Source organism: Sinocyclocheilus anshuiensis, unplaced genomic scaffold, assembly GCF_001515605.1.
Source record: "Sinocyclocheilus anshuiensis isolate Anshui unplaced genomic scaffold, SAMN03320099.WGS_v1.1 scaffold918, whole genome shotgun sequence".
NCBI lineage: Eukaryota > Metazoa > Chordata > Actinopteri > Cypriniformes > Cyprinidae > Sinocyclocheilus > Sinocyclocheilus anshuiensis.
Genome location: NW_015540946.1, coordinates 1778436 through 1805969, shown reverse-complemented (window position 1 = coordinate 1805969; position 27534 = coordinate 1778436). Strand labels below are relative to the sequence as shown.

General features: G+C 37.0%; 1 protein-coding gene across 1 annotated transcript in view; it reads left to right on the top strand.

Moving 5' to 3' along the window:
- The window catches only part of LOC107689811 (WD repeat-containing and planar cell polarity effector protein fritz homolog), a 67181-nt gene that overhangs the window by 2753 nt on the left and 36894 nt on the right, over positions 1–27534 (top strand). The window contains exons 2-8 of the mRNA XM_016487976.1: positions 11525–11607; positions 12633–12677; positions 15153–15203; positions 17349–17419; positions 17790–17849; positions 23942–24056; positions 26529–26665. Of these exons, the coding sequence (XP_016343462.1) occupies positions 11525–11607; positions 12633–12677; positions 15153–15203; positions 17349–17419; positions 17790–17849; positions 23942–24056; positions 26529–26665 (562 nt within the window). The remainder of the gene's footprint in view (positions 1–11524; positions 11608–12632; positions 12678–15152; positions 15204–17348; positions 17420–17789; positions 17850–23941; positions 24057–26528; positions 26666–27534) is intronic.

Here is a 27534-nt window from a genome sequence, read left to right as displayed (position 1 = left end):
AATTCATGAATATTAATCAGGTTGTGTGCGTTCGCTCGAACTGATTTGCTGAAATCAAAACAGGGACGGTAATAGGTGCGCGCCAGCCAATGAGATCGTCGTTTGCGCATTAGTTCCGCCCACTACCGGAGAAGTTCTCAGTTCTTAAAAGCTGAAGAATTCCAAAGGAACTCTGTTATTTTGACAGGAAAATACAACAAAGAATATTGTTTACATGTAACGGTTACATGTCAATTCTCTCTCTCTCTCTCTCTCTCTCTCTCTCTCTGCGTGTGTGTGTGAAACAAAGCGACGGCGAGTCGTGCGCCTTCACACTAGGGATGGGCGATACCACTTATTTTGTTTTCGATACGATACCGATACTTTTAAAGGCCAGTATCGTTGATATCGATATCAATACGATACTTCTGAACTAAACTTTTAAATTATGAAGTTTATTAAATTATTAAATTACTAAGAGTAAAATGGGTAATGATAACCACTTAATTTTGTTTAAAACACATTTTAACATTCAATACGCCTTAATTGTAACTTATTAGGTTATATTTTGGTTTACACATGGTTCAAATATGTTTTTTGTTTACACATGATGCAAATCTACAAATACTACAGTTGAACTAAGGTCACTTTAGTAAAACCATGGTTCATTTTCATAAGGGACTGACACTGAAAGGCTGTTGCATGCATAAAATGCAACCTTTTTATTCTGACAGTGTATGATTTCTATTAACATTACAGAATAAAACATGATCAGTATTATCTTTCAACGTTCAATGTCAATAAATGTAATTGCACAAACTATGTAGGCTACAATTTCAATTTGTTTATTGTAAAATAACTCAAACACATATGGGTTTTTTTTCTTTCCTCTGATAAGCATTGTTCAGGGCTGCCGTTCCCAAAAGCTTTAATGCTTTCTTATGATACTTTTGGGAAACGCAGCCCTGTTTGAATGCACTGTCAGAAGTGAGTGAATGCTCTCTGTGATGGATTGGTTCTGTCTTGCAACATTTGCATGTGTTCAGATGAGCAGGAAAATAGTTCTATCCTACACAATTATTCGCTAACATAGGTTATTCGTCCAATTCAAGGCATATTGTACGCATTTTTTTGTTGTTAAATAAACAAAATCACTGGTAAATAAAACACCTTAATATCGGTATTTTTTGATTGAGTATCGATACTTTCGACACTCGCGTCAGTATCGATATATCGATACTTCGGATCGATAAGCCATCCCTACTTCACACTAGAGTCGCAATGTAGAGGGTTGCACAATTTTCACTCTGAAATTTGCTAGTAAAATTCGCAAATAATTTAGAAAGAAATGTCAAGTAACAGACTGAATTAAACAGTACATTTTGAATTGAATCAAATTATTTTATATATATATATTTTTTTTTTGATAAATAGTTTTTTTAGTTTCATAAAAATCTGCTCTGTGATTTTTGTCCTCTGTGTGGTCTGATGTAGAAATAACTTCGCAAGGTCTAAATGAGGTCGATCATTTTGGATGTCACCCTGAAGAAAAGAGAGTGAGGGAAAAAGAGCAAGAGGAAGGGCAGGTGTGTGCTGTGCAGTGGCCACCATGTCAACGTTTGCCTTTCTGGACTGACAGGTTGTCATTTTTTTTGTGACAGCATCCTGCAGACGATCCGTAATGAGCTGCTGTGAAGTCCGCAACATTCTCCTGACCTTTCGGCGGCTCGCAACGTTCCGAGGTCTTCTCCTTCCACGCATGCTTGTCAAAGGGCCAAACTGCAAAACGTCAGGGGATGAACGCTGGCAGGGACATTAAAGAAAGTAAATCCAACAACAAAAACAAAGACACGGACACACTGACACTGTCTCACTCGCACCTGTCTCAGCAACAACCATACTGGACACCGATAGACAGACTCCTAGAACTTCTCTCCTGTCGTTTAGCGGCTCCTTGGGGTTTTTTGTTGACGTTTACTCACCTTTGGTCACCAGAATTTATTTCTCAAACAAACTCTAGCCTGTGTTTGAAAGTCACAGAAAAAAGCCCCCACAGTATTCAGGCAAAAAAAGATCCCCGCCATTTCTTAAATGACAAAAAATTCCTCGGCTCTGAGAAGTGTGACCCAGCCTTGTGCCCCCACTGTTTAGCTTTCTGCTCCAAGTCTCTGGGTAAACAACTGCTTAAAAGGTATCGCTCCTTTTTTCTCTCCTCTGTTCTTTTCGTGGCCCTCTTTCTCCTGATCATTTTGCTCTAATGACGTTTACAGATGTACTTAGACCTCCTTGTGTGTGTGTTTTAGTCTCAGGTTATTACCACCCATGTTTACGGCTATGCTAAAAAGAATCACATTATGCTTGGCATGTCGGGATAGAAGAATTCAAATCAAAGCTCGTGCAAAGCTGTCTTTATCTAAGTGTTTAGTAACTTAAGACAGCCAGCCTGCACATTCAATTTTAAAACCCTCATACGTACAATCATAGAAGGTTGTGGGTATTGAATTGACACAAACACACACACACACACACACACACACACACACACACACACACACACACACACACACACACACATTGGCTTGCTAAATGCAGTAACCACAAATTTTGTCAATTTGACTGATGGGCTTGGCTCAACTTTGCTCAGATTTAGAGAAAATAATATGATGGAATCAATCAACAAGTTTCATTGTGGGTGTTTTATGTTTTACTGTTGTATAAAGTAGCACTACTAAAATAATGGTAAAGTCATCAAACTTTGAAACAGCACTGTATTGTAGTGATATATTAAAATGTTTAATGTTAATGAATTGTGAATGTAATATAGCTTTTAAATAACAATTCAGTCAACAAGAACTTATTACTGAGTAACATACAATTCAGTCACAATATTGCCATGCTTTTGCTTCAAAAAAGACTGTTGCACATTGTCAAGTAAAACATGTTAGCTGTGTTTTGTTCCAGAATGTGTGTTTGACTGAATCTGTTGAATAAATGATTCAATGAATCAAGACAGTCCCTGCATCCCAGTTTTCTATATTAATATATTTTAAAATGTAAAAATGTAATTGATTTCTTTGATGCCAAAGATGGTTTTTCAGCTGCCATTACTCCAGTCTTAAGTGTCACATTATCCTTCAGAAATCATTCTTATATGCTGATTTGGTGCTCAAGATTCAATAATTTCCTATTATTATCAATGTAGTTGTGCTGCTTAATGTTCTGTGGAAATCATGGTACATTTGTTCTGGAAAGAAAAAAAAAAAAATATATATATATATATATATATATTCTATTTATAGTGATTAACCCACTAAGGACTGTGAAAGAGGGAGGGAGAGAGAGAAAAAGATAGAGAGAGTGAGAGAGGGATGAAGTGGAAGAATGACCATGCAGCACTGATAAGAAGACTGGTGGCGATGGCATTATGTGTATGCAAGTGTGTGTATGCGTGTGTGCTGCTCGGTTAGCTCTAAGAGCATGGCACAGAATCAGAAACCATCTATCCAAACCTGCTGACATGTGCTTTCTCTCTTTCTTTCTCTCCCTCCCTCTTTACAGTTCTCCTCCTCTTTTTAACCCACTTCTTCTTGAAGAGAGGCTGGTAAATCCTTGGCTAGTATCAGTTAATGCCGCTAACTCTTGTTTGAGATTGAGAGTACTGGCAATTCCTGTACATGTTTGTGCCGATCTTCTCTGTCTCAAACCCTTTTTTCATCTCTGTCTGAACTTTTCAACTCTTCAACTCTTGATGGCCTCGCACTCCTGCTCTCTGACAACAATTGGAGTGACAACTTCCTTTGCATCCCTTCGGGATCTCCTTGTTTTTCACACTTGTTCATTCCTTTCTCCACTCATTTGACAGACAGACAGACCTGCCCCCCGGCCATGTCACTCACGCTGCCCAACTTCATTTACGGCCCTGATTGACACCTCTTACACATGGGCTTGCACACACAGACATACTGTAGATGTCTTCTCACATGAATAGTATTAACTTTACCTCATTTTGAGCTGCTTGTCTGTCAGTCGCTATTATTTGCCTGCTGAATGTGAATAGAGGCCTCTCTCAGAGACACTCAGGCTGTGTGTGTGAGTGTGTGTGCGCCATGGCGCCACTCTGTCCTTGTGTCTCTTCAATGGCACCTTCATGTTACATAGCGTAGCCACATATTGTCTGTCACACTTGACTTGTCTCTCATGTTATGAGGACCTGAGAAAGTGGAGGAAAGAAATAGATGAGTGGACTGATATGATACAGTATAAATTGTATAAATCTATGGTATTTCAACCGCTGAAAGCAGACAGATGGGAATATATAGACTAATTCAGTTCTTTTTTCTGCTTGCATATGGTTTTTCTGGTGTGTTGCCTTTTGAGCTGAGGTCTTTTTTATGGAAATGTCTAAAATATCCCTACTTGATAAGCCAGCTGGGTCTTTCCTGTTATGCAGTACTTTTTGAAATGTACATTTAAGCATTTCTATAAAAGGCTGTAGTAGATTTTAAAAATATGATCTTGTCAAGATCAGGCATTTAAACTTTATTAATTATAGCTTGGCTATTTACAAAATGGCAAGAAAATGAGCCAGATGCCAGGATTTTACCATCTTTCGAAATGTTGATTAATGCAGATTTTATTGAACAGGATAGAACGTTTTTGAGCGAGAAAAACTAATACCACAAAACATCATAAAAAATATTTGCTAATACTTACTAACATTTGTAATCTTGTATTCTTACCAAAAATGTCACAAAAAATGTCACTTTGTGAAGGATGATTCATCAGACATTTGTTTTGTTTTTTTATATATAAAAACTTGCCAGAAGAAAAATGCATTTTTAAATTAAAAAAATAATAATGAAATATTTTTGTTCTGATTTTGTTAAGATTACTAAAAAGATAAAATAAGACCGCTGCATTTATTTATATTTGACAGTTTTCCTTTTTAGACGTTTGTGTAGCCTAGAAAATGGCCAGATCCATTCACAGCATAGTAGTAAAATTATTGAATTACACTACTATTCAAAAGTTTGGAGTCAGATTTATTTTGAAAGAAATTCATACTTTTATTTATCAATGATGCATTAAATTGATCAAAAGTGACAGTAAAACATATTGTACAGATGTACAGTATTACGGTTTCTACAAAAATATTAAGCAGCACAACTGTTTTCAACATTGAAAATAACAAGAAATGTTTCTTGAGCACCAAATCAGCATATTAGAATGATTTCTGAAGGATCGTGTGAAACTGAAGACTGGAGTAATGGCTGCTGAAAAATTAGCTTTGCCATCACACAAATGATGGGGACATAAAAATGTACTGCATAACAGAAATGACCCAGCTCATACCAACGTAAGGTGGTCAAGCTGTTGTTTTGAACATGAAGCTGTTTTTTCGTGGTCTGACTTGGTTTACCAGTCCTAACCAGCTTGTCCAAAAATATCTGTCCAACAGTACTTGGTCCCACCTGCTCATAGTGAAACTGATCGGCCATCTAGAATAGCTCATAACTATAAATGACCAACAAGAAACCATGTAAAACAAAAGCTGGTTTAGCAAGATTCTCCTGCAGAGTTTATTGTTCCAGCCAAACTCTCTATTGAATGTTATGATGGACTTTACTCCCACCCTTTTGCCTTCTCTCTCTTTCTCCTCCTCTCTGTTTATTGGGCCGCTTATCACTCTTATGGAGATCATTTCCTCTCTCTCTCTCTCTCTCCACATCATCTTCATTCTCTTTTGTCTTATCACCCTCCCTACAGCACTCCTGGGCATCCTCCAGTATCCCATCATGCCCTTCTGTAATCTGTAACACCATTTTGTCAGCACATCTACTTGTATGTCTGACTTCCCCATTCCCCTTTTCGTTTCTCTCTCCCAAAGTGTTTTCCATTGTTTTGTGTCTCTTTAATGTTAATGCTGATGGCTGTGGCCAGGCTGTGCCCTAGAGGGCTCTGATAAGAGCTGCTGCCTTTTCTGTTTTCTTTTGGTTGTACTGTTTTATATTTTCACTTCAGTAACTTCAGGTTGAGATACAGAGGAGAGAAAGGAAAAACAGAGGTGGTAATGCTGAATCGGAGTCAACACAAAAAGAAGTACCACAGAATTATATTATGTTTATATACTTATATATTAAGCATTATTTATATATTACTGGTATCTTGCTTGCTTATGTGTGTGTGTGTATATATATATATATATATATATATATATATATATATTCCTAAAAATCACTGTTTTCTCTATTGACAGAAACATAGTCAGTGCTAAAGCTCAACACAAGCCTGCTGTTTTTGCGTGTGGTGCGTGAAACCTAATAACATGTACTAAAATCACAGCAAGTGTCGGGAAATGGTTGTTATGATTTTCTGAAAGAGGAAGAGTGAAAGGTGAAGGGTTAAGATGAAATTAAAATGCTTTTTTGAGGGGTATTTGGGGGTGCAGCAATTCTTCACCTGTGGCAGTTTCTACTGTCTGTAATTTCAGCTGTCAGTCCAGGTTAGATGGGACACTTTTACTTGTGTCTGTGACTGAAGAGAGTTCTGAAGAGAGGGAGAGAGGGAAAGTCAAGAGAGGACATGTCTGCTTTTCCCTCACTCATCTCCTGAAATCAGCAGGTGCATCTCTCTTCACTCTCCGTTATGAACCTGGATAGGGGCATGGGGTCACCAGGGGTCAATCACTTGCTGATGATTTTCTTTCTGTCTTTCCGCTGCAGTCAGCTAAACTCTGCGGTGGTTATCTGTGCTCTACACGTGAATTCACCAGCCTGACCTTTTTAATTTCGTCTGACATTTTTATTATTCAATTTGCCCTGTGTTCTCCTACATCGCTAAGGTCCTGTTGCTTTGAAAAAATTCAAATGAAATAGAATTTAAAAAATGTAGAGTTGCTTGATTGCATGAAATAAATCGAGCGCTGGCGGTGTGGATGATAATTGACTATGAAGGGCAGAACTAAAGGTACAGTTAAAGCGAGAGTGCCATAAATGAGGAATGATAAATTTAATCTGGGCCTGATTAAATAAGCGAAAAGAGGAACAACGTCTCTTTGGGGTCGGCCACTGGGCAAACAGAAAGATTGCCTGATGGATTCATCCTTTGCTCAGGTTGAATATTAATGTGAATATGTGTGTGTGAGAGAGAGAAAGAGAGGGAGAGAGCACCGATAAGACTTTGATAAAGGTTCGTTTTCCCAGGGATTTAATTATGTTGCCTTTTAAATCCGAGCAGTACCTGAGGGCCGGATGCTCCCAGTCCTTGTTGTAAAACATTCTCAGTACTGTTTGACTTTAATGTTCACCTGCTTTGACAAATCTAATGTGTAATTTAGAGACTTACGGCAAACATACAAGTGCAGCGTGCTTTTCGTAGGCTTCCTTAACACCTGGCATTAACATGTGTTTTCAGTGATTGAATTGCACTTGACCACATTGTGAGACACGTTGTGGGTGGTTTCTGATGAATGAACCCTCAGTCTGAGTTTGTCAAGGATGGATTTTGACCCAAAGTTTGTAAATGCTATCCACATACGATCCAGTTCTCTATCTGATCACACTGTGAACTATTCCTTTAATATAAATGTCTTAACTGTCACTGTCATGTATAGAACAACAAAAAGTAGTAACAGGGCAGATCTTTAGAAATAGCTCTTTATGCATCGTAATAGCTTTATTGTGATGCACATTTAGTTGGTTTGGCTGTTTGACTGAGGTCAAAGTCTCAACAGCTGTCTATCTGTTTCCTTTGAAAAGATCTCAGGTAGACTGACTGTGTTCCTCTGCTCAGACAGGCAGTTGGAGACATCCACCTGAAGGTAGGGAACATGTTGGCCCCAGGATCAGGATTAGAGGTAGTTTGACAGCTGCTCAGTGTGGTTCCTGTGTGCTTCCATGTGTAGGAACAGCTACAGACGTGAATCTCTCTTATAGGAATTTACTAAATATAAAATTATCCTAAACATTTGATTGCTTGGTACAAATGTGTGTTCATTTGCATAAGTTAAAATATGATGACAATGGAATTTGCTGTTGATAGTTCAGTTAAGTGTGAAGAAGACAGATGCGTGGCACAGCGTCATTAACAAAATATATTAAAATGTATTATTATTATTTAAAATTATGAAATACTGATCAGAACATCCTTGTTGGAGTTCCAAGCTGAGAATCGTCAACTGTTTTATCCAAACGTTTTTCAGGAATTTGCAGTCTTAGTTCAAATGCTGCTACTACTACTAAAATGAAATGTCTGACTTAAATATAAAATTTATTTATTTATTTATTTTATATTATGATGATATTTTGATATTATGATGTTATTATGTGATATTATGATCTCTATTTTTAGAGGCCTCTCATGGGCACACTAGCTTTTGGACAAGCTAGATTTTAAGTCTAAGTTCAAACACTGAAGGTGACCTACAAACAATTTTTGGAGGTCTTGTGATGCGGCCCAAAGAACGGAAAATAGACTATTTATTTTTTTATTTTTTTTATTACTCTGCCTCACATACACACCATAGACACAGAAGAGGCCTGTCACAGGCAGATGATGCACTTGTCAGATTTCTCAAAGGAACACTCAAGTGTTTTTCACACATAAAAAAAAAAACACACACACACACGTTTACACTTTTCTCTCTTTCCACTAAGCTGGCCGGTCTCAATTAAATGACCTCGGTGCGGAAAAAAAGGACAACCGGAATTGCAAATGCATATTTAATTGCATGCGCTGCACAAAAACTGTCCCTTTCTCCACAAACTACTAACATTCCACAAACTGCTAACATACACACACCTGAAACAAAGCAGCGAAACAATTACTAGGATCTCTCAGACTGCCAATTAAACAATCAGTCACAATTTCTGGAAAAAGCCATTTCAAAAACACTCAACGCTGAATAACTTGAAGCTGCGCTTCAGTGTGTGGAGTAGAGGAGTTGTGTTTGTCCCACTGGCTGACCTCTCTTTTGTTCTTCCCCAGATCAGTAAATACTGCTTCTTAATTTGCTCGCGCACAGCACAATAAAAGCCCATTAACGCATGCAAATGTACGGCCACTTCAGCAGCTTGCCACAGCCGGCCGGCGCTGCTATGTTCACGATACTGTGGCATCTGCAGTGTGGCACTCTGGGACGTGCCCGCTGACGCCGTGAACTAGCGCGCGGGGAGCGCTGTGTTTCCGGTGAGTGCCAGGAAGGGAGTGTGCGCTGTGTTTTGATAAGCAGTTTCACTAATTTGCCATTCAGGTCATTCTCATGTCTTAATTTGGGTGGAACAATGAGACCAATTGTCTCTTCTTGTTTCACTCTAAGTGCTTCTCCGGCCTGTGTTGTGAATCGCAGCCTTGCGTCACCCTGATGTCAAAAATAAAGATGCAATTCTGTCTCATTTTCTAGCTTATCATTTTTTGAGACAGGGTCATCAAAAATTATCCTTCCGCCTGACTGTCCATCTCAAGTGTGAATTGAAGCTTCTTCCCTCTGTGGAGAAATTGGGTTTCTGTCGGGAGAGAGAGAAAGAGCTGACTCGCTCTAAAAGCTAGCGAGAAGATGAAAGAATCCTCTTATGTCAGTAAACTTGTTAAGAGGCTGTGCTGGGGACAGCGTTTTCCCAACACTTTTTTTTGGTTTAGCGTTATTTTATTTTTGTGGTAAATGTTATTTATTTATTTATTTAGGAAAGTGGCAGAATTTTTTGCCTCTCTCTCTTCTCACTCTCCCCCTCTGTTAGCCCAGGCCTCGAGATAAGACTTGGCATGCTCAGCGCTAACCCTGTGACACAGACAGAAAGCAGAGATGCTGCTCTTCCTTCAATATGACATTAGATTTAATTTTTTCTGCAACCTTTAGCCATCCAAACAGGTCGCATGGATGGATAGACGTCTGGACCTAGGATATTTGAAAGTTTTTCGGTCTCAGTCAAACTCCATGTTTCTGCTGAAGCTTCGCCATATCCATCAGTTCACATGCACTATGGTGCTTATACGGGTGTTGCAGATTTGTGTCCGGCCTGCGACATGCTCCAATCTCATTGTGATTCTCTATCACTGACTGCTGAAATTGTTTACTTTTTGATATATTAAGAAATTATTTAATTAACATTTGTGATATCTCGTATCTCATTTGTCATTTGTTTGTACTGTACCTAGCTACATTATTGCCTTTAATTCAATACTTACAGTTAATTTTAGGATTTAAACACTGCTGTGGAAGCCCTGTCCTCACATTTCTCAGCATTTTTCAACCACTAAAAAAAGTTCAATATTAGCCTAAAAGCTAATTTAGGCTACTTTTTTTTTTATTTTTGTTTTTACTTTGGATAGAAGTTGGAAGGTGCCAATATTAAAATAATTATATTCATTTCACTGGTAAATGGCCTATATTAAATTTCTATACTGCTTGTCTAAATAAATTCAAAATAAAAATAAATAAAAATAATTGTTTTAAATGTTAATTGAATTTACTGTAGGTGTCACGTCGTTTATATTGTGCAGTATGAAAAATTATTATTATGAGATTTTTAAATGTAAAAAATAGAGGAAATGAGCATGCACAATTAAATAATCAATATCGACCAGTGCAATACATTAAAAAAATCTTAACATCAGCTGATAACCGATGTGTACTCTAAAAAATGCTGGGTTGTTTCAACCCAACTTTGGGTCAAATATGGACTAACCCAACTGTTGGGTTAAATTTTTCAATTACATTTTTAACCCAAAACTTGGGGTAGTCCATATCTGACCCAAAGATGGGTTGAAACAACCCAGCATTTTTTAGAGTGTGGTATCAATATATTGTGCGTCCTTAGATAAATTTGCCAAATGCATAAATGTTACTCTAATTTAGTATTTAAAGTGTATAGTATGCAACATAATACGCAGCCACTACCTAATGAACAGGAAAAAGCTTCCCAAAATAAGAAAAAAAAGCTTGCTTTCTTGTGATGTTGTTTGGTGTTTTTTTTTTTTTGTCATATATCATATCATCTGTAGTTGACTGGATTCTAATATTTATGAATATACAGTTCTTTTTGAATGCCATCCTGTGTGTGTGTGTGTGTGTGTGTGTGTGTGTGTGTGTGGAGGAGACAGAGGTGTGTTCACCTTGTTGAGACGTACAGAGGTGTTCCACACTGTGCTGACACCTGGCACAGAGCTCTGGCTCAAACCCAGAAACACAGCAGGAGCGAGTGTGTGTGTTTGAAGAAAACAGAGAGTGTGTGAGTGGTGTCATAGTCTGGTGTGTGTGCCAGCATGTTGTGTCAGTAAGCACCCTTGAGATGCATATGTTTATCTGTGTAGAGGATTCATCCTTTTTCATTTCCTTTAAGTTGATGTGTTTTTGCATGTGTATGAACTCAAATAGCTCCTCTTTTTTTAGTGTGGACCGAAAGTGCCCAAAACTAGTGATAGTCTGAAAACAATCCTCCCTATCTCTGCAGCTCTTTGTGATATGAAACACAGGGCTCTTGCTGCATATCTCTGCTATTGTTCTGTCTGCCTTTCCTCTTTCTCACTGGCTCTCTCCCTGTTTGGACAGGCTCCTATTTGAGTTCGATCAGATGTCGTTCTGCCTGGCGGAGCTGCATTTGTGGTCCTTCAGGAACAGCCTGCAAGTCCCAGGTAATTAAAACATACAGAACGTCTCTCTTTCACACATTTGGTTGCCTCTTATAGGTGTATTCCTGCTATATTCCTTTTGCTGTCTTCTTTTCTTCTCATTAAATGCACCCATATGCCTCTGTCTGACTCAGAGCCGGTTAAACTGCTGTGTGACACACTTATGGTGGTCATTATCACATTAGCAGCAGTTAGTCTAGAGTTAGAGACATTCTGTGGCCTATAATTAAATTTATGGCACCCTTAATTATAGCTTTTAAGAGGCAGTTTGTGATAAATCATAACGCACAACATTTCAATTTGTCGTGCCATTCTTTTTGTTGTTTAATGGTGCTTTATAGTTAAAATCCTCACATCCTCTGCTCCTGTCGTAACCTTTTTTGCATGTTTGTTCCTTCTCCACCCTTTGATTTTTTCTTCTTGGCTCTTCTGGTGTACTGTAAGTGTGTGTAAGAGCAATTTGTATTTTCTTTTTCTCACAGACGAGTCCAGTTATCAGTTATTTGGAAAATCCTGTGATAACATGTTGTCGTGGATTAAATGCATGCATGTTTGTCTACATGCTTTATATTGTGTTCTGCAATCTGTGTGGGAGTATTTGTATGTGATTGCAGCTCTATCGCCTGTAGCCAGCCCTCTTGACCTGTACATTGAGTGACAGAGAGAGAGAGGAGGGAATGAAATGAATAAAAATTTAAACAGATGGATGGGTGGATGAAAATGGTTTAGTGCATCTTTATTTGTTACACAATGTCAGAGGTACACAGTCCATGAAGAGTCCAACTGTAAATCTAATGCAAAGTCAAACATTCCAGGTGCTCACAGCTCCCTTAGGAATCCAGTGTCCTTTGACATTGCATAAAGGACATCAAATTTCATCTACCGCAGCCAATAGTGCAAAACTCTTAGCTTAATTTTTATATTAGACAGTGCTTATTCTAGCTGATTTTTGCTAACAAACTCAGTGTTTCATATTGTATTTGGATGAAACTCAAGACATCTTCCCTCTTTTTATTCGCCTTTGCCAGATACAGATATTGGCACATACCAACTCTATGAAAAAGGAGAACCAGGTATGCATCTTCTTGTGTCTTTATTAAATATATCATTAAGTCATTTACATTTATTATTTCCATAAAGTTTGATCATACATTTTTTTTATGTGCCAGATATACATATAGACCTTAGTCAGGGTTGTGCCACATTGAATGTTTGAAAGGAATGAAAACGAGGCTGTGAGGGCTAGAAGTATCGGTATGTTGTTTAACAACATACCGATTGTTCAGCTGGCAAAACGACTTTCTGAAAATTAACCTTCAGTAGACAAAAACTCCGTAAACAGTTTTGAAAGTTGTGAGTTGTGAAAATTACAGTCTAGAACCTGTATACAGTGCATGACTTTGTAAAGACTGTAAGTCTATCCCTCACATTTTCATCTGCATTAAATTCAATATGGCATCTAACCTGACTAAGGTCTACGGTACGAAGAAATAACAACATGTAAGTACAAACAGCAAAAAAATTAAGAAGAAAAAAAAATTTTAGTTGAGTCTTCCTGTCTGAACCACAGTATTTCTTATTTCTCTTGAATTCTTAATTGAAATTCACTAAATGACACTTCAACACCAGACACAAATTGAATCTTCGCTCTGCAGATTTCCACAGAATTGTAACACTTATCATTCTCAAAGTTCTACAAATCTCCCGTCCACTTTTGTGATCAGTTTTTTTTTTTTATTGAGTATTTAATTTAATTATACTTTTAGCTACCAAAAAGTATGCAATACTATCAGCTACATTTTAATATATTTAATATTTTAAGGTTTGCCCCTAAAATAAGCTTAGCAAAATCTGCAGATCACATGTGGGCCTATTCATCACTGTTACAGATGTTCTCTAAATGCTTCTGGGCAAATGAAGTGCCACCAGGTTTCTTGATGAAGTGTTTTAACATGTCGCAGATTAAACATGAAATAATCCAGACCCCACATGAGAGGACACAACCGGCTCTGAAACGTGAAAAGCTTATTAATTTATGTTATTCATTTTTAATACTTCAGACTTGAGACTTGAAAGATTTAGTTTGTTCCATTGTTTTATTTATGATAAAGTCTTATTATCTGAGAAAACAAAAAGACTTTGATGTTATAAAGACTTTCAGATGTTTAGTCTCATTTAATTAGAAGAATCGGGAATTGAGGAGGAACATAATGATGCAGTGTTAGTTTATTTCTCATACCTACCATTTATTAATAATAGAGATCAAAGTCTGAAGTCATTTTTATAGTGTGTGTTCATGAGTGATCATTTCTGAAATCATTACATTATTATAACAATTGATTTATGATTTATGACCTGTAGTGTGTAATTTATACAATATAAAATGGATATATAAAATGACTATAAAATGGATTATTTCTAGAAATCCAGTTTCTGTATGAATGTGGTACCTGCTGTTTCTTACGGCCTCCAGCAGAGGGCGAAGGAGACCCATGCTCATGTGAGGAAGGGGGCTCTTTCCTACCCCTCTATCCCGTAGCAGATGTGTCTGGGGCAGGCAGGGGCAGAATGGCCCTTATCTGATTAGCAGCAGTAATCCTGGAGTTGTCCAGCAGGTCCAGGCCTCCAGCAGAGAGAGGCAGTGCTCCTGTAGAGCAAGGCAGGGAAGGAGGCCGTCTGGCTGGGCCGCTGAGGGCTGGAGATCTGGGACTCTGGGGTGAGATGGGGCTTAAGGTATGGTACTATAGCACAGTGGAGAGACAGCGTGCTGACAAAGCAGGAGTTTGGTCTTGCCCTCAGTCATTTCCGTCTGTCGGCATACCTGCCCCTCTCACTGTATGAGTCAGTGTTTTCTCTTTCTGACAAACACACACTTTGGGGGGAGCGACAACTGAGTGACCATATGCTGAGAAAGACACTTAAGGGTGTTGCTTAAGCTATGGCCACTTTTATATGCCAGGGATCGAATTTTATTACTAATTTTACAACTGTCCTGCAATTATGATGTCATTTTCATCATAACCAACAGTTCTGCCACTAAAGTTTTATTAAAAAATTAGTGTAATTGGTTACCAAGTAGACAAAAGTGTCAGTTGAGAGCAATAAAGAGCCATCAAGGAAAGTGTAATTTATGTTAAATAATAGTATTTTAATTGTGTGTTATTTCCAGTATAGGTGTTATTTTGTCAAAGTATGCAAAAAAGTGTGAAAATATTATTTAATTATTAATTAATTTAATTAATAATTTAGTATCTCAGCTATAAAAAATTAGTATTAGCAGGACAAAAGAGACTGCATTTTATTACAAAAATATGATTTGAAATGTGGTGGAAGTGAGTTCATGAGTTCCTGCGCTTATGTGATGCATTCATTGTTGGATATTGTTAGAATAGACTAATTAAACTGGTTAGCATGTGAAAAGTATGTTTGCTTTCTCCCCAGGGACAACATCTACATATGCACATGCAACTCACTTTTGCATCCTTTCTAAAGATTGAAAAATCTTTTTTTTTTTTTTTTCTCACATTGTTTTCTTCTTCTTTGTATAGCCTCTCCTACTGATCAGCATTACTACAATGAGAAACAGCAGTTTGCAGACAGTAAGTAATCCATCATCAAACAATTAACCTTTGTGTCAATGATCATATTAGCTCAGTATTTAAGAACATTGGTTTGCATGTTACTGAAGCACTCATCTGGTTCCTAATTTAAATTGGGCTTCAGATGCCTGGGAAATTAAGTGCCCCATTAGTGCAAATCTGACAAATATTAAACATCACTCCATTTTCCCTCCACTTCTTTAACACTCATGAGCCTGACGCAACATTAATGAAGAAGAATTGAATGAAAAAACACTGCGTAAGGCTGCAAGTCACGATGATGGACAATTTGATGGCAGTTTATCAAGCTTTTGCACAGGAAATGTGCATATATAGTAATTCTGCAGACTTCATTAAGATCTAAGACAGCCGTCCCTTACAAAAAGTGTTGTGTTGATACCATGGTACAGTGATGCTTTAAGATCTTAATATCATGGTACTGAATGACAACTACTGTATATCCATGTACCATGGGTCTCCAAAGTACTATGAAGAATACAGTGATGTTACCATGGTACTATGTTAAAAAAAACATGGTATTTCTTTTGATATGTTGAAGGTTTTGACTGGACCATTTCCTTCAGCTTCACATTTAACCATTGCACAATTACAGTGTTTTTCCTTGCTTTGTAGTTTTTCTATTTGTTTTAAGACAAGTACAGCTTCATTCTGCCCCTTTTAATGTAGTTCATTATAGGACTGACTCCCTTATGATGTTGTCAGACATTCACTGCCAGTATGGCCAGTGTCTTCCCACTGCAATGCCCAGTTACCTCCTACTCGCTCACCCTGCTGGTGGGGTAACTCCCGTCGCCCTCGAGAGAAACACAAACACCCTTATCAGAAGACACAGACCCGTACCCCTCTCGCCCCCTTCCTGCTCATCTCCCACCCTCTCTCCTTCATTTGCATTCATTTATTTTTGCATCCTCTTACTCCTAAAAGGCAAGAGATGTTTCTTAATGGTGTAGAAATAATAATAAAAAAAACTGATTGGATTTGATTGCGGAATCTTTAAGAAAATAAATAACAGACCTCCTCCGTTTCTGTGGGTCCCTGTCCCGGATGAATGTATTAATGCATAAATGCAAACGCATACTCACAGATTAAACTCAGCTGAGAATTCTATTAACGTTTCTTTCTCTTTTTTTCCCTTCGCTGGTTTGCTCCAGAGGGAAAAAGGGACTGAGATCTAAGAGGAAATTTGGGGGGCTTTGTGAGCGGAACGAGGCATTTTGGAGTGGCGTATTTAATGTGTTTAATATGTTATGGTAACTTTGAGTTCTTCCCTCGGGTGACTGTGCTAACTCAGGGAGCGCTGATTGAATGAGGCGTTACACTGAATTTAGACTCTGTTGCGCTATTAGTTCATATTTAGCTTTTAAATCCCTTCTGTCTACAACATGAAAAAAAAAATAATGAAAGTAAATATTTTAGCTAATGAAAATAGAGAAATGTTTTAAACATTAAAAGAAATAGGAAGTTTATTATCTTTGCTTTGCATTGTAGATTCAGGGAAAATGTTAATTTTGGAGTTTTATGTGGAAGAAATACAGAGTTTGCTTTAAAAACGACTAAATTTAGCATAAAACTTGAATCCAAATGGGATTTTTTATTTACTTTTTAAAACTCACTTTATGTTAGCTTATTTCATAAAATATTTTCATAAAATTTGAATTAATAATCTTAATAAATCTTAAAATATAAAAAGCCACCATAAAACTGTATTATAAAATAAGTCTAATAATTTAAACATGGTAAAAGGAAGATAAACCTTACATTTTTTTAAAAATGATTAGTTAGGACTGTCCTTCGACTTGAAGCCAAATGGGACGAGACTTTCTTCACTTTTTTTAACAATCACTTATTTTCCTATTCATTCCTGTTTGTATGTGTCCCATGTGTTTGTACCCAAATCTTCATCAGGATTGAAATGAGTGGATTTCATTCTTGAGCTGTCAGCTCAGATTCATTTGTAGGGTGACCTCAGGTGGAGCTGTATTTCAGGGTCAATCCTCTTCACCCTCAAAAAACCCACAAACACAAAAACACATTCTTTTGGCGGTCATTTATTGGTTCTTTCTGGCCTCAGATGACGTTGCATTTCATACCTGTGTCCTCTCTCCCTCTCTTTCTGTCACTCAGGTCGGGGTTACCCATGGTTCCTTAGTAACCGTCGCCCGGAGAAGCTGCGTGATGCCCTAAAGGAATTAGAGGTATTTGTTTACATTTCCTGCAGTCTGATTAACAAATAGGAGCATTCTCTTTCTCTCTCTCTCTCTCTCTTTTCATAAGGAAAGAGAAAATCCCCCGACCTCTCGCGCTTGCTCTCTCTCAGCACCTGTGTGGCTGCCTCTCTGTCATCGTGGGGGATATTTGAGGGGGATGATTGGGACTGTGAGCTGGCTCTCTCTCTCTGCCTCTGGCTCTCTCACACAAACCTAGCTTTGTTCAGTCCGACTCGGGCTCATTTTTGCTGCCTCTCCATATCTGAAACTGGAAACATCCTTCTAAACCTGACCCTGAAAACACTCAGACGGCATCTACTCATTCCTACTACACATTCTCTGTCTCTCTTTCTCTCAGGAGCTGCTGCAGTCATGCCCGGTCATGAGTGTCAGATGGAGAAGCAAACAGTGCTGTCAGGTACCTTACCCAGCATGCACCAGTACCCAGCAGGCATCAGGCCTTCTTGGCATGAGTTGGCTCATGTAGCAGAGGTCAGGCAATGAGCATATGCATACTGTTGTGTCAGATACTCTTGGGGAATTTATCTCTGGGATCAAAAAAGATTCTCTTCCCAAGCACATCGCTGTAGCCCAGCGGTTTTCCGTTCAGTGTGGATGGATTCTTCAGCCACATGCGCACACATTTTCGGCACATAAAGTGCTTGATTTCAGATGTTTTAAAAGGTCAGGAAGAACAAACCCTGTTAAATTTTTTTTGGTGGTCAGAGATGGTTTTTCCCGCACAGCAGTCTGATTGGACGCGGTGACCTTTATCGCCTGTTGACATTGTGTAGAGATGAAATTCCCCCTTATTTCAGTCAAAATGTTCTCAGCCAGTAATTTTTAAAGGGATATTTCACCCCAGAATTAAAATGTTGTCATCATTTACTTTCATGTCATTCCAAACCTATTTGACTTTATTTCTTCTGTGGAGCACAAAAGAAGATATTTTAAAGGATGTTTCAGCTATTTTTGTCCATATTATGGAAAGTTAACGGGACCCAAAACTTGAAGAGATTAAGGTGACTTATTAAGGTGACTTAAAAATAGTGCTGTAAAACGTTTAAAAAAAGATTAATTAATAGCGTGTTTCTATACTTAATCATGGTTTAAAATTGTAATCATAAATATATTTTCAAATTGAATCTCCAAATTGATGTGGAAACATTAATTTGTAAACAATTTGAAAATATTTGGTATTTAAAATATTTTTTAATGACATCATATTCCCTCTATTTTGCCTTCATTATTTAATTAATTAATTAATGTATTTATTTTTCTGGCGATAAAATGAGTAATTAGAGCCATTACAGTATTTTTTTAAATACTACATGAAATATGGTGTCACGAACTTCTAATGCAAAACTAATGTCAAACCTTATTGGCTCCTCATTTATATAGTTTTTGGGTGCATGCCTTAATCAGTGTTTTGATTTGGAGCTTGAAAGTTTTGACTTTCATAATATTGATCCAAACAGATGAAACTTCCTAAAAAGAAGCAGGGCCATAGCAAAGACTAAGAGAGAGAAAACAAACATTATATTTTGGCAAGAGACACATTTGTCGAATTTGGAGCATGAAAAATTTAAAAAATTGGGTTTTAAAAACTGTTACTTTTCATCACATCGGTCTGGTAGAAAACAAGGAGTAGCTATTTTAATAACTAACTCACAAACCTTTGAGTTTATGTCTGAAATTAGGGACAAGGAAGGAAGATTTATATTGGTAAAAGGAAAATTAGATAAAAAAATGGTTACTTTATTTCATATCTATGCACCTCCTGGCAGTAGGAAATTATTCTTTAAGAAAATATTCCAGTTGATAGCCTCAGAAACAAACAGACTTGAATATCCATCTCCAACCTAAACTGGACCTGTCTAGCACAAAAAGAATGAAGAAAATAACCTCACAGGCTTCAATGGTGCGGAAACTAATAAAAGAGTTAGGCCTAATTGACGTCTGGAGGGAGTTAAACCCTAAAGGTAAACAGTATACATATTATTCGACCCCTCACTTAGTTTATTCCTGGATAGACTATTTCTTCACATTTAAATCAGACCTTCATATTGTTAAAGATTGTAGTATTGGTGTGAGAGATATATCAGATCATGCTGGTGTTTATCTTAAATTACATTTAGATAACATGCCAAAAAATAGAATCTGGCGTTTAAACACAGGAATATTAAATGATATAACCGTACAGGAGGAACTGAAAATTGAATTTGAGCACTACCTAAAGGACAATGATAATGGAGAGGTTTCACCTCATGTGTTATGGGATGCCTTTATACGGGGGGGAATTATTCTCTTGACTTCATCGCGGAAAAAGGCCAAACAGAAGAAGTTTCAGGAACTACAAGAAAAAATTTAACATTTAGAAGATGAACATAGACAGAATAATAACTCAAATCTGCTGAATCAAATAAAGACGGTGAGAGAAGAAATCAATAAAATATATGAAGATGATGTAGAAAAACAGGCCAAATTTACTAAACAGAGATTCTATGAAACTGGGCCCAGAGCCATGAAACTTTTAGCTTGGCGTCTCTGCAAGCAAAGAACAAAAAACATAGTAAAGAATATTAAAAACCCAGTTACAGGGAAAATAAGTAATTGTATAAAGGATATTCTAAATTCTTTTGAACATTTTTATAAAACTCTTTATTCTCAGCCATCTCAAACAAACATGCAATCGATTTCAAATTTTCTTGATTCATTGGACTTACCGTCAATTGGCTCAGAACAAAACAAAATATTAACGGCTGAACTAATGCAAGATAAATTAGATAAGGCAATAAATAGCGTAAAGACAAATAAATCTCCCGGAAAGGATGGATATCCATCTGAATGGTACAAAATATTTCGCTCCGAATTAACACCCTTACTTCTCAGATCGTTTAACCATACACTTAAAGAGGGAGAGCTTCCACAGTCGTGGAAAGAGGCAATCATATTGGTGATACATAAACAAGGAAAGGACAGTAAAGAATGTAGTTCATATAGACCCATCTCAGTTCTTAATGTAGATTATAAACTGTATACTTCAATTCTAACAAAAAGATTAGAAACCGTTCTACCAGATTTAATAGATCATGATCAGACCGGGTTGATTCAAAACGGACAAACCCATGATAATATTAGACGTACACTTCAGATAATGAGTCATATAACTAAAAACAAAATGAGTGCAGTCTTTTTTAGCCTAGACGCAGAGAAGGCCTTCCACTCTGTGAGCTGGCTATACTTATATCAAGTGCTACACAGGTTCGGTTTCAAGGAGAAATGTATTAATTCTATTAAAACATTATATTCGGCTCCCACTGCAATATTAAAAATAAATGGTCATTTATCTCAGAGAATTACCTTGGAGAGAGGAACTCGACAGGGATGCCCACTTTCCCCATCCTTATTTGCTCTATTTATTGAACCTCTGGCCCAACTAATCAGAGAAAATATGGACATACAGGGCATAAATATTAAATATTAAAGCATCAAGTATTTAGGGGTAAATATACAAAGGGATCCCTGTTTAATATATAAATACAGTTATGTCCCCATTAATAAGACAATAGAAACAGATGTGAATAGATGGACATTACTCCCATTGGATATGAGCAATAGAGTAGAATCAGTTAAAATTAATATAGTCGCTCGTCTATTGTATTTATTTCAGGCTTTACCAGTTGAAATTCTCCAGAAACAATTTAACGACTGGGACAGAATAATTTCTAGATTTATTTGGAATAGTAAAAAACCACGGATTAAATTTAAAACTCTACAGTTAGCAAAAGAAAAAGGAGGACGGTCCCTGCCATGCCTTCAAGACTATTATATTGCTGCCCAACTGAGAAATGTGCTATGTTGCTGTGATTCAACCTATACTGCCAATTGGAAACAATTGGAAATCTTGCAAAGCCCTATTCCAGTTCAGTCACTTTTAGGTAATAACAATAAATTTAAGGAGATATCTGAAAACATAACTCAGTGGACAAAATGTGGTTTAGAATTATGGTATAAATTGATGAGAAAGTTCAAACTAGAGTATCAGATGAGAATATTAAGTTGGATTGGTTATGATTCTCAGTTCTACCCCGCTCAAATGGATAAAAGGTTTCAAAGCTGGGCACAAAAAGGAATAACTGCTTACTGTTCTATTATATCAAAGGGAGAAATTCAGGATTTTCAGAATTTAATGATCAAATTTGGTCTGGAGAAACAGGATTTTTATAGGTTTTTACAAGTTAGACACTATATAAAAATCAGAAGAGTAACAAATGATTATTCCCCTTTGATAAATATGTTCATTAAAGTGTATAATACAAATACTTGTGAAAAACGATTAATATCTGGTTTATATACCTGCATTCAAGATATTAAAGGCCATTCTACTGAGTATATTAAAGAAAAGTGGGAAAAGGAAATGCAGATTTGTATCCCAGCTGAAGAATGGCATTCTCAGTGTGTGACTAGTCATTCCAGGGCTCTAAGGGAATTTTGTTGGAAAAATACAATTCGTTTCTTTATTACGCCCAAAGTGAAAGCAAAACAAAAAGGAATGACAAATCAGGGCTTCTGCTGGAGGCAGTGCGGGTCATTATCGGCTGATCATGTACATGTCTTCTGGTCTTGTCCAGTTTTAAATCTGTTTTGGTCAGAAATACATTCTAGCATAGAGGAAATCTTGGAAATTGAGATTGAAAAAACAGCTTATATTGTATTTCTTGGCAATATACCTGATTCAGTTAATAATAGGAATAACTATCTACTCAGGATTCTACTAGCAGCAGCAAAAAAAGCGGTTACTCGACTATGGCTCCAGCAGCCTCCCCCAACAAGAACTCCGTGGGAACAAATAGTTACAGAAATTTGTAAGATGGAAAGACTGACATTCAGGTTGAGACTGCAAGAAGAGACTTTTAAGAAACACTGGGGAAAATGGACAATCTATATATCAAAACAGAGAGAAGACAGATAAATGCCAAAGTGAAATATGTATATTCATTAATGTAAATGTATGTAATTAGGATCAACGGCTGCTTGATAGTAAGCCTAAGGAAATGTATAAATTGATGAGAAAGTTCAAACTAGAGTATCAGATGAAGTTGGATTGGTTATGATTCTCAGTTCTACCCCGCTCAAATGGATAAAAGGTTTCAAAGCTGGGCACAAAAAGGAATAACTGCTTACTGTTCTATTATATCAAAGGGAGAAATTCAGGATTTTCAGAATTTAATGATCAAATTTGGTCTGGAGAAACAGGATTTTTATAGGTTTTTACAAGTTAGACACTATTATGATATGAAAATCAGAAGAGTAACAAATGATTATTCCCCTTTGATAAATGTTCATTAAAGTGTATAAAACAAATACTTGTGAAAAACGATTAATATCTGGTTTATATACCTGCATTCAAGATATTAAAGGCCATTCTACTGAGTATATTAAAGAAAAGTGGGAAAAGGAAATGCAGATTTGTATCCCAGCTGAAGAATGGCTGAACTTATGGCATTCTCAGTGTGTGACTAGTCATTCCAGGGCTCTAAGGGAATTTTGTTGGAAAAAATACAATTCGTTTCTTTATTACGCCCAAAGTGAAAGCAAGACAAAAAGGAATGACAAATCAGGGCTTCTGCTGGAGGCAGTGCGGGTCATTATCGGCTGATCATGTACATGTCTTCTGGTCTTGTCCAGTTTTAAATCAGTATTGGTCAGAAATACATTCTAGCATAGAGGAAATCTTGGAAATTGAGATTGAAAAAACAGCTTATATTCTATTTCTTGGCAATATACCTGATTCAGTTAATAATAGGAATAAATATCTACTCAGGATTCTACTAGCAGCAGCAAAAAAAGCGATTACTCGACTATGGCTCCAGCAGCCTCCCCCGACAAGAACTCAGTGGGAACAAATAGTTACAGAAATTTACAAGATGGAAAGACTGACATTCAGGTTGAGACTGCAAGAAGAGACTTTTAAGAAACACTGGGGAAAATGGACAATCTATATATCAAAACAGAGAGAAGACAGATAAATGCCAAAGTGAAATATGTATATTCATTAATGTAAATGTATGTAATTAGGATCAACGGCTGCTTGATAGTAAGCCTAAGGAAATGAGTATTATGTTTATGAATGTATGACCACAAATATTCACGTATACATGCTTACAAATATTTGCTTATATCGTAACCAGTTGACCAGACTGAAATTTCTTTTACTTTTTATGTTATACTTTGGGAAAAATATTTATGTATGTACCCATGAAGGAGTGTTGTTTGATTATTATTGTGTTGAAGTTCATAAAAATAAAGTAAAAAAAAAACAAACAAACAGATGAAACTTCCTTTCAAATATCTTCTTTTGTGTTCTGCAGAAAAATAAAAATATGATGCAATATTCATTTATCTGTGTGAACAGTTTCTTTGAATGTAATTTCCTTGTACTCTTGATTTACAGTCATAATTTCTGAAACATTGTGACTCTTTCAATGTTCGATACTGTGTGTGTAGCTGCTGTTGAGATCAGGTGTGTTGGTGACCCTTATCCTGGGCGGAGCTCAGGTTGAACGGGTGGCCATTGACAGAACGCTGGTGGGGCGACTACCTCCTGACACCATCAGCGATGGTGAGTAAATGCACACTTGCATGCTACCCTCCCTCTGTCTTTTCTGTTCTTTCTCTCCTCTTCTTGTCTCTCCCCCTCTCCTTTCAGTTTCGCTCACTGCTCATTTTCCCAGCATGGGCCTGGGCGGCATGCACACCCACAGGTCACGAACGTCAGTCCATTCTGTTTCTCCCTCTTCCGTTACTCCCAATGGAAGTTCGAAAGGCACGGACAAATGCACACACACACGTACACGTTGAGGTTCCTCCTGAATCTCAGGGGAATCTGGCATGGCTCCTTGTCTTATTTCTGGTTTGTGAAACTGGACACTATCCCAAATCTGCTAATTATTTTCTCATATCATGTATTGTTTAGAGCTTATATGGCTAATGCTCTCTGTGCCAGGTCTCTAGATACCTGACAAACCTCTCTCGCTCTCTTTCTCTCTCTCACTCTGTCAGCCCACCCCTTCCCTTTTCCTAGTAGCCCCCATAGAGTGCCATTCAGGCCCCCAGAGCCCCTAATTACCAGAGTAATTATATGTGTGTGTGTGTGTGTGTGTGAGAGAGAGAGTGTAAGGGTGGGGGTGCAAGGAGGGCTTCTACATCTGTCACTTATTCAGCTATTTTCACACACACAGTCAGACCTGTTCTAGTTGTGATGAAGTTACTTTGTGAGTGCTGTAGTATAAAGAGAGAAATCGAAAACTTTGTTTGGCCTGTGATTGCGATGGACACATTTGTGACCCATAAATTATCTTTACTGCATCTATAGCTGTTTCGTTAGTACAGTCACAGGTTACGATGTTTTAAGATGTATATGGACAGCCAAACAATGATAAGAGAGGTGTTTGGGAATATTTGTTTGGTATAAGAAACTCCCACAGTGGTTTTAGGTAAAAACCATCTTGGTATTGAGTCCATTAGAGATGCCCAAAACATAATGACCTACAATTTAAGAACCAAAATATCCGCCATCATCAAATATTGTATTATATTTTTCTAGAAATTAATATCACTGCTTGTAAGCATTTTAGACAACGCTGTAAACATGTTTTAAAGGAATGGAGCATTAACTAACTAAGCAGATTTAGAGGAATTTATTGATTTATTCTGATTTAACCCACTGCCCACATGTTCCAAAACCTGTTTACTAGCCCCTGGACACAAATTTGGAATATTTTTGGAAGGATTATCATGGAATCTTCCCCTTAATTTGGCCATGATTACTGAACACTAATACATCAGTATGCTTTCTGGAATTTTTGTAATCTTTTAAAAGCATTCTGAATATTCCATGTTTTTCTTTTTCCTGTTATTTTCCAAAGGGAAAATATGTCATTTAAATAATCAGTTTTAATTTGGTAGAGTATATTGTTTACACTTAGCTTTTCCAAATCACTCTTGAGCCTCTTAAAGTGACTAAACTATAAACTTTGGTTTAAGTAAAAATTATTCTTTCAATTTCCAAAAATATATTACATTTCCTAACGCACAGTACATCAGCATTTTAAGTTCAAAATGTTCAAAAACAAAAAAAGTTTCAAAATCTTATGCAAATGTGCATGTTTTCTTTGTTATTGTAGACTTGCTAAAGTAAAACTTTAAAATTATGGTAAAATTACTGCATTTAACACGCTTTTCCTTTGAAATTAGCTCCCTTTTTATGCTTGAATGTGAGATGATTCATAATTACTGCAGAAGCACTGATATTCCGTCTCTAATTTCTGTTAAGGTTGGAAATTCCAGCCCTGAATATCATCCTCAACTAAACCTGCTTCTCTAAATGGCTTGTATTAATTTTTTCTGCCGTTTAATTGGTTTCATAAACAGATTAATTTTTTAGGAAGGGAAGGTTAATTGCTAATCACAGTGTGGAGAGCTTGTCAACAGTTTCACTGCAAATGTCTCTCTTTAACATGAAAGCTGCATACCCTACAGGCTTTACAGTCTCTCTTTCACTCTCTCTCTCTCTCTTCTGTGACTCCTTATTAGTCTCTTAAACTACTGCCCTGACTCAAACACTTATGGAAATTATTCATTTAGTGCATTTCTGTGTGTGTGGGTCAGACTTTACCTGCGTTTTGGGGACCGAATGTCCTCACAAGGATAGTAAAACCTGAAATCACAGCATTACTTGAACTAGCCAACAGTTGATTCAGTAGGTAGGTACCCATGAAGGTTAGATAAAAGAGGTTTGGACAATAAATATGTCATTAGGTATGTGTAAAAACAGTACAGGTCAAAGGAAAGTGCCCACCATGAAATACAAACATGTTTTGAGGGATGTTACTTTGAGTTTTGGCACAAAGTTTTTCCAGTAAATTCTGCGGGACATTTGGGGACATCATTGTTTGAAAGAATTATCTCTATCTATAAAAGTAAAAAGGTTTTCTACCAGGGGTAAGTTAGCATTTGAGTCAATCTGTAGTCAAGCTGTAGTCTCACAAGGTCATATGAGTTTTGACCTTTAACCTTTCTCTGTGGTTTTCAGCGGTGATCGGCGATCGCTTCCTGCTATTCACACTGATGGAGAGGAGTCAGGTGTGTCAGGTTTACCTGAACAGGAAGAACCAGAGCTCAGCTGAGCTAGCACGACACATGGAGAAACTCACAGCTGCGGAGATTAAGGTAATGCACACACACACACACACACATGCACATACCTTTTACACACACATCTATTGAACACTCGCCCAAAGACATACACGCGCAAGCTCTTCAATGCACACGCATTAGCACATTTTAGGAGGAAAGGCAGCACAGCCGCTCCTGCTTTCAATTAAAAAGCTTTAATGAGGCTGGTCTGGCTCTTTCCACAGGGCTTTTAGCTCTAATAATTGCCTCGCTTTACTTCCTTTCTTTTACCGCTGGGACAGGTAACACTGTGATTACTGGAGCTCCTCTCTAATGCACACCTGTGGGGAACATCAGGTCCAAATACACAGCACTCCTGTCTTTATAGAGACATTACATGCTTTATGACAGTACATCTGTATATGCCTGACAAATGTTATTCCCTCTGTCTCTAGTTTTGTTAATTAAATGACAGAAACCTGCAAAAATTTGAAGGTTTTTTTATTTAAAAATGGCAGATAGTTGGATATCATTGTGTAATTGCTGTAATACTGTAATTGTTATGCATCAAGTAAATATAAAAAAGAAAAAAAATGTTTTTTTGAAAGCACAATATCATTTGAAATTTGAGAAGCATTAACTACACAAAGCAGTTTTTCAGTGTGGCATTACACACTGGTTTCCCACATCAAAGATATTGCTAGAACCTGATGGAACAGAAGGAACCAAAATAATTCTCTATTTTGAGATCAATTAAATCTGAAAGTGAAAATTTTTACATTTGCATTTATTTCTGCATCGTCAGATACTTTTATCTAAAAAAGAATTTTTTTTATATATGTTTAAATAATATTTCATTTTTATATTACATTGCACTATATATATATATATATATATATATATATATATATATATATATATAT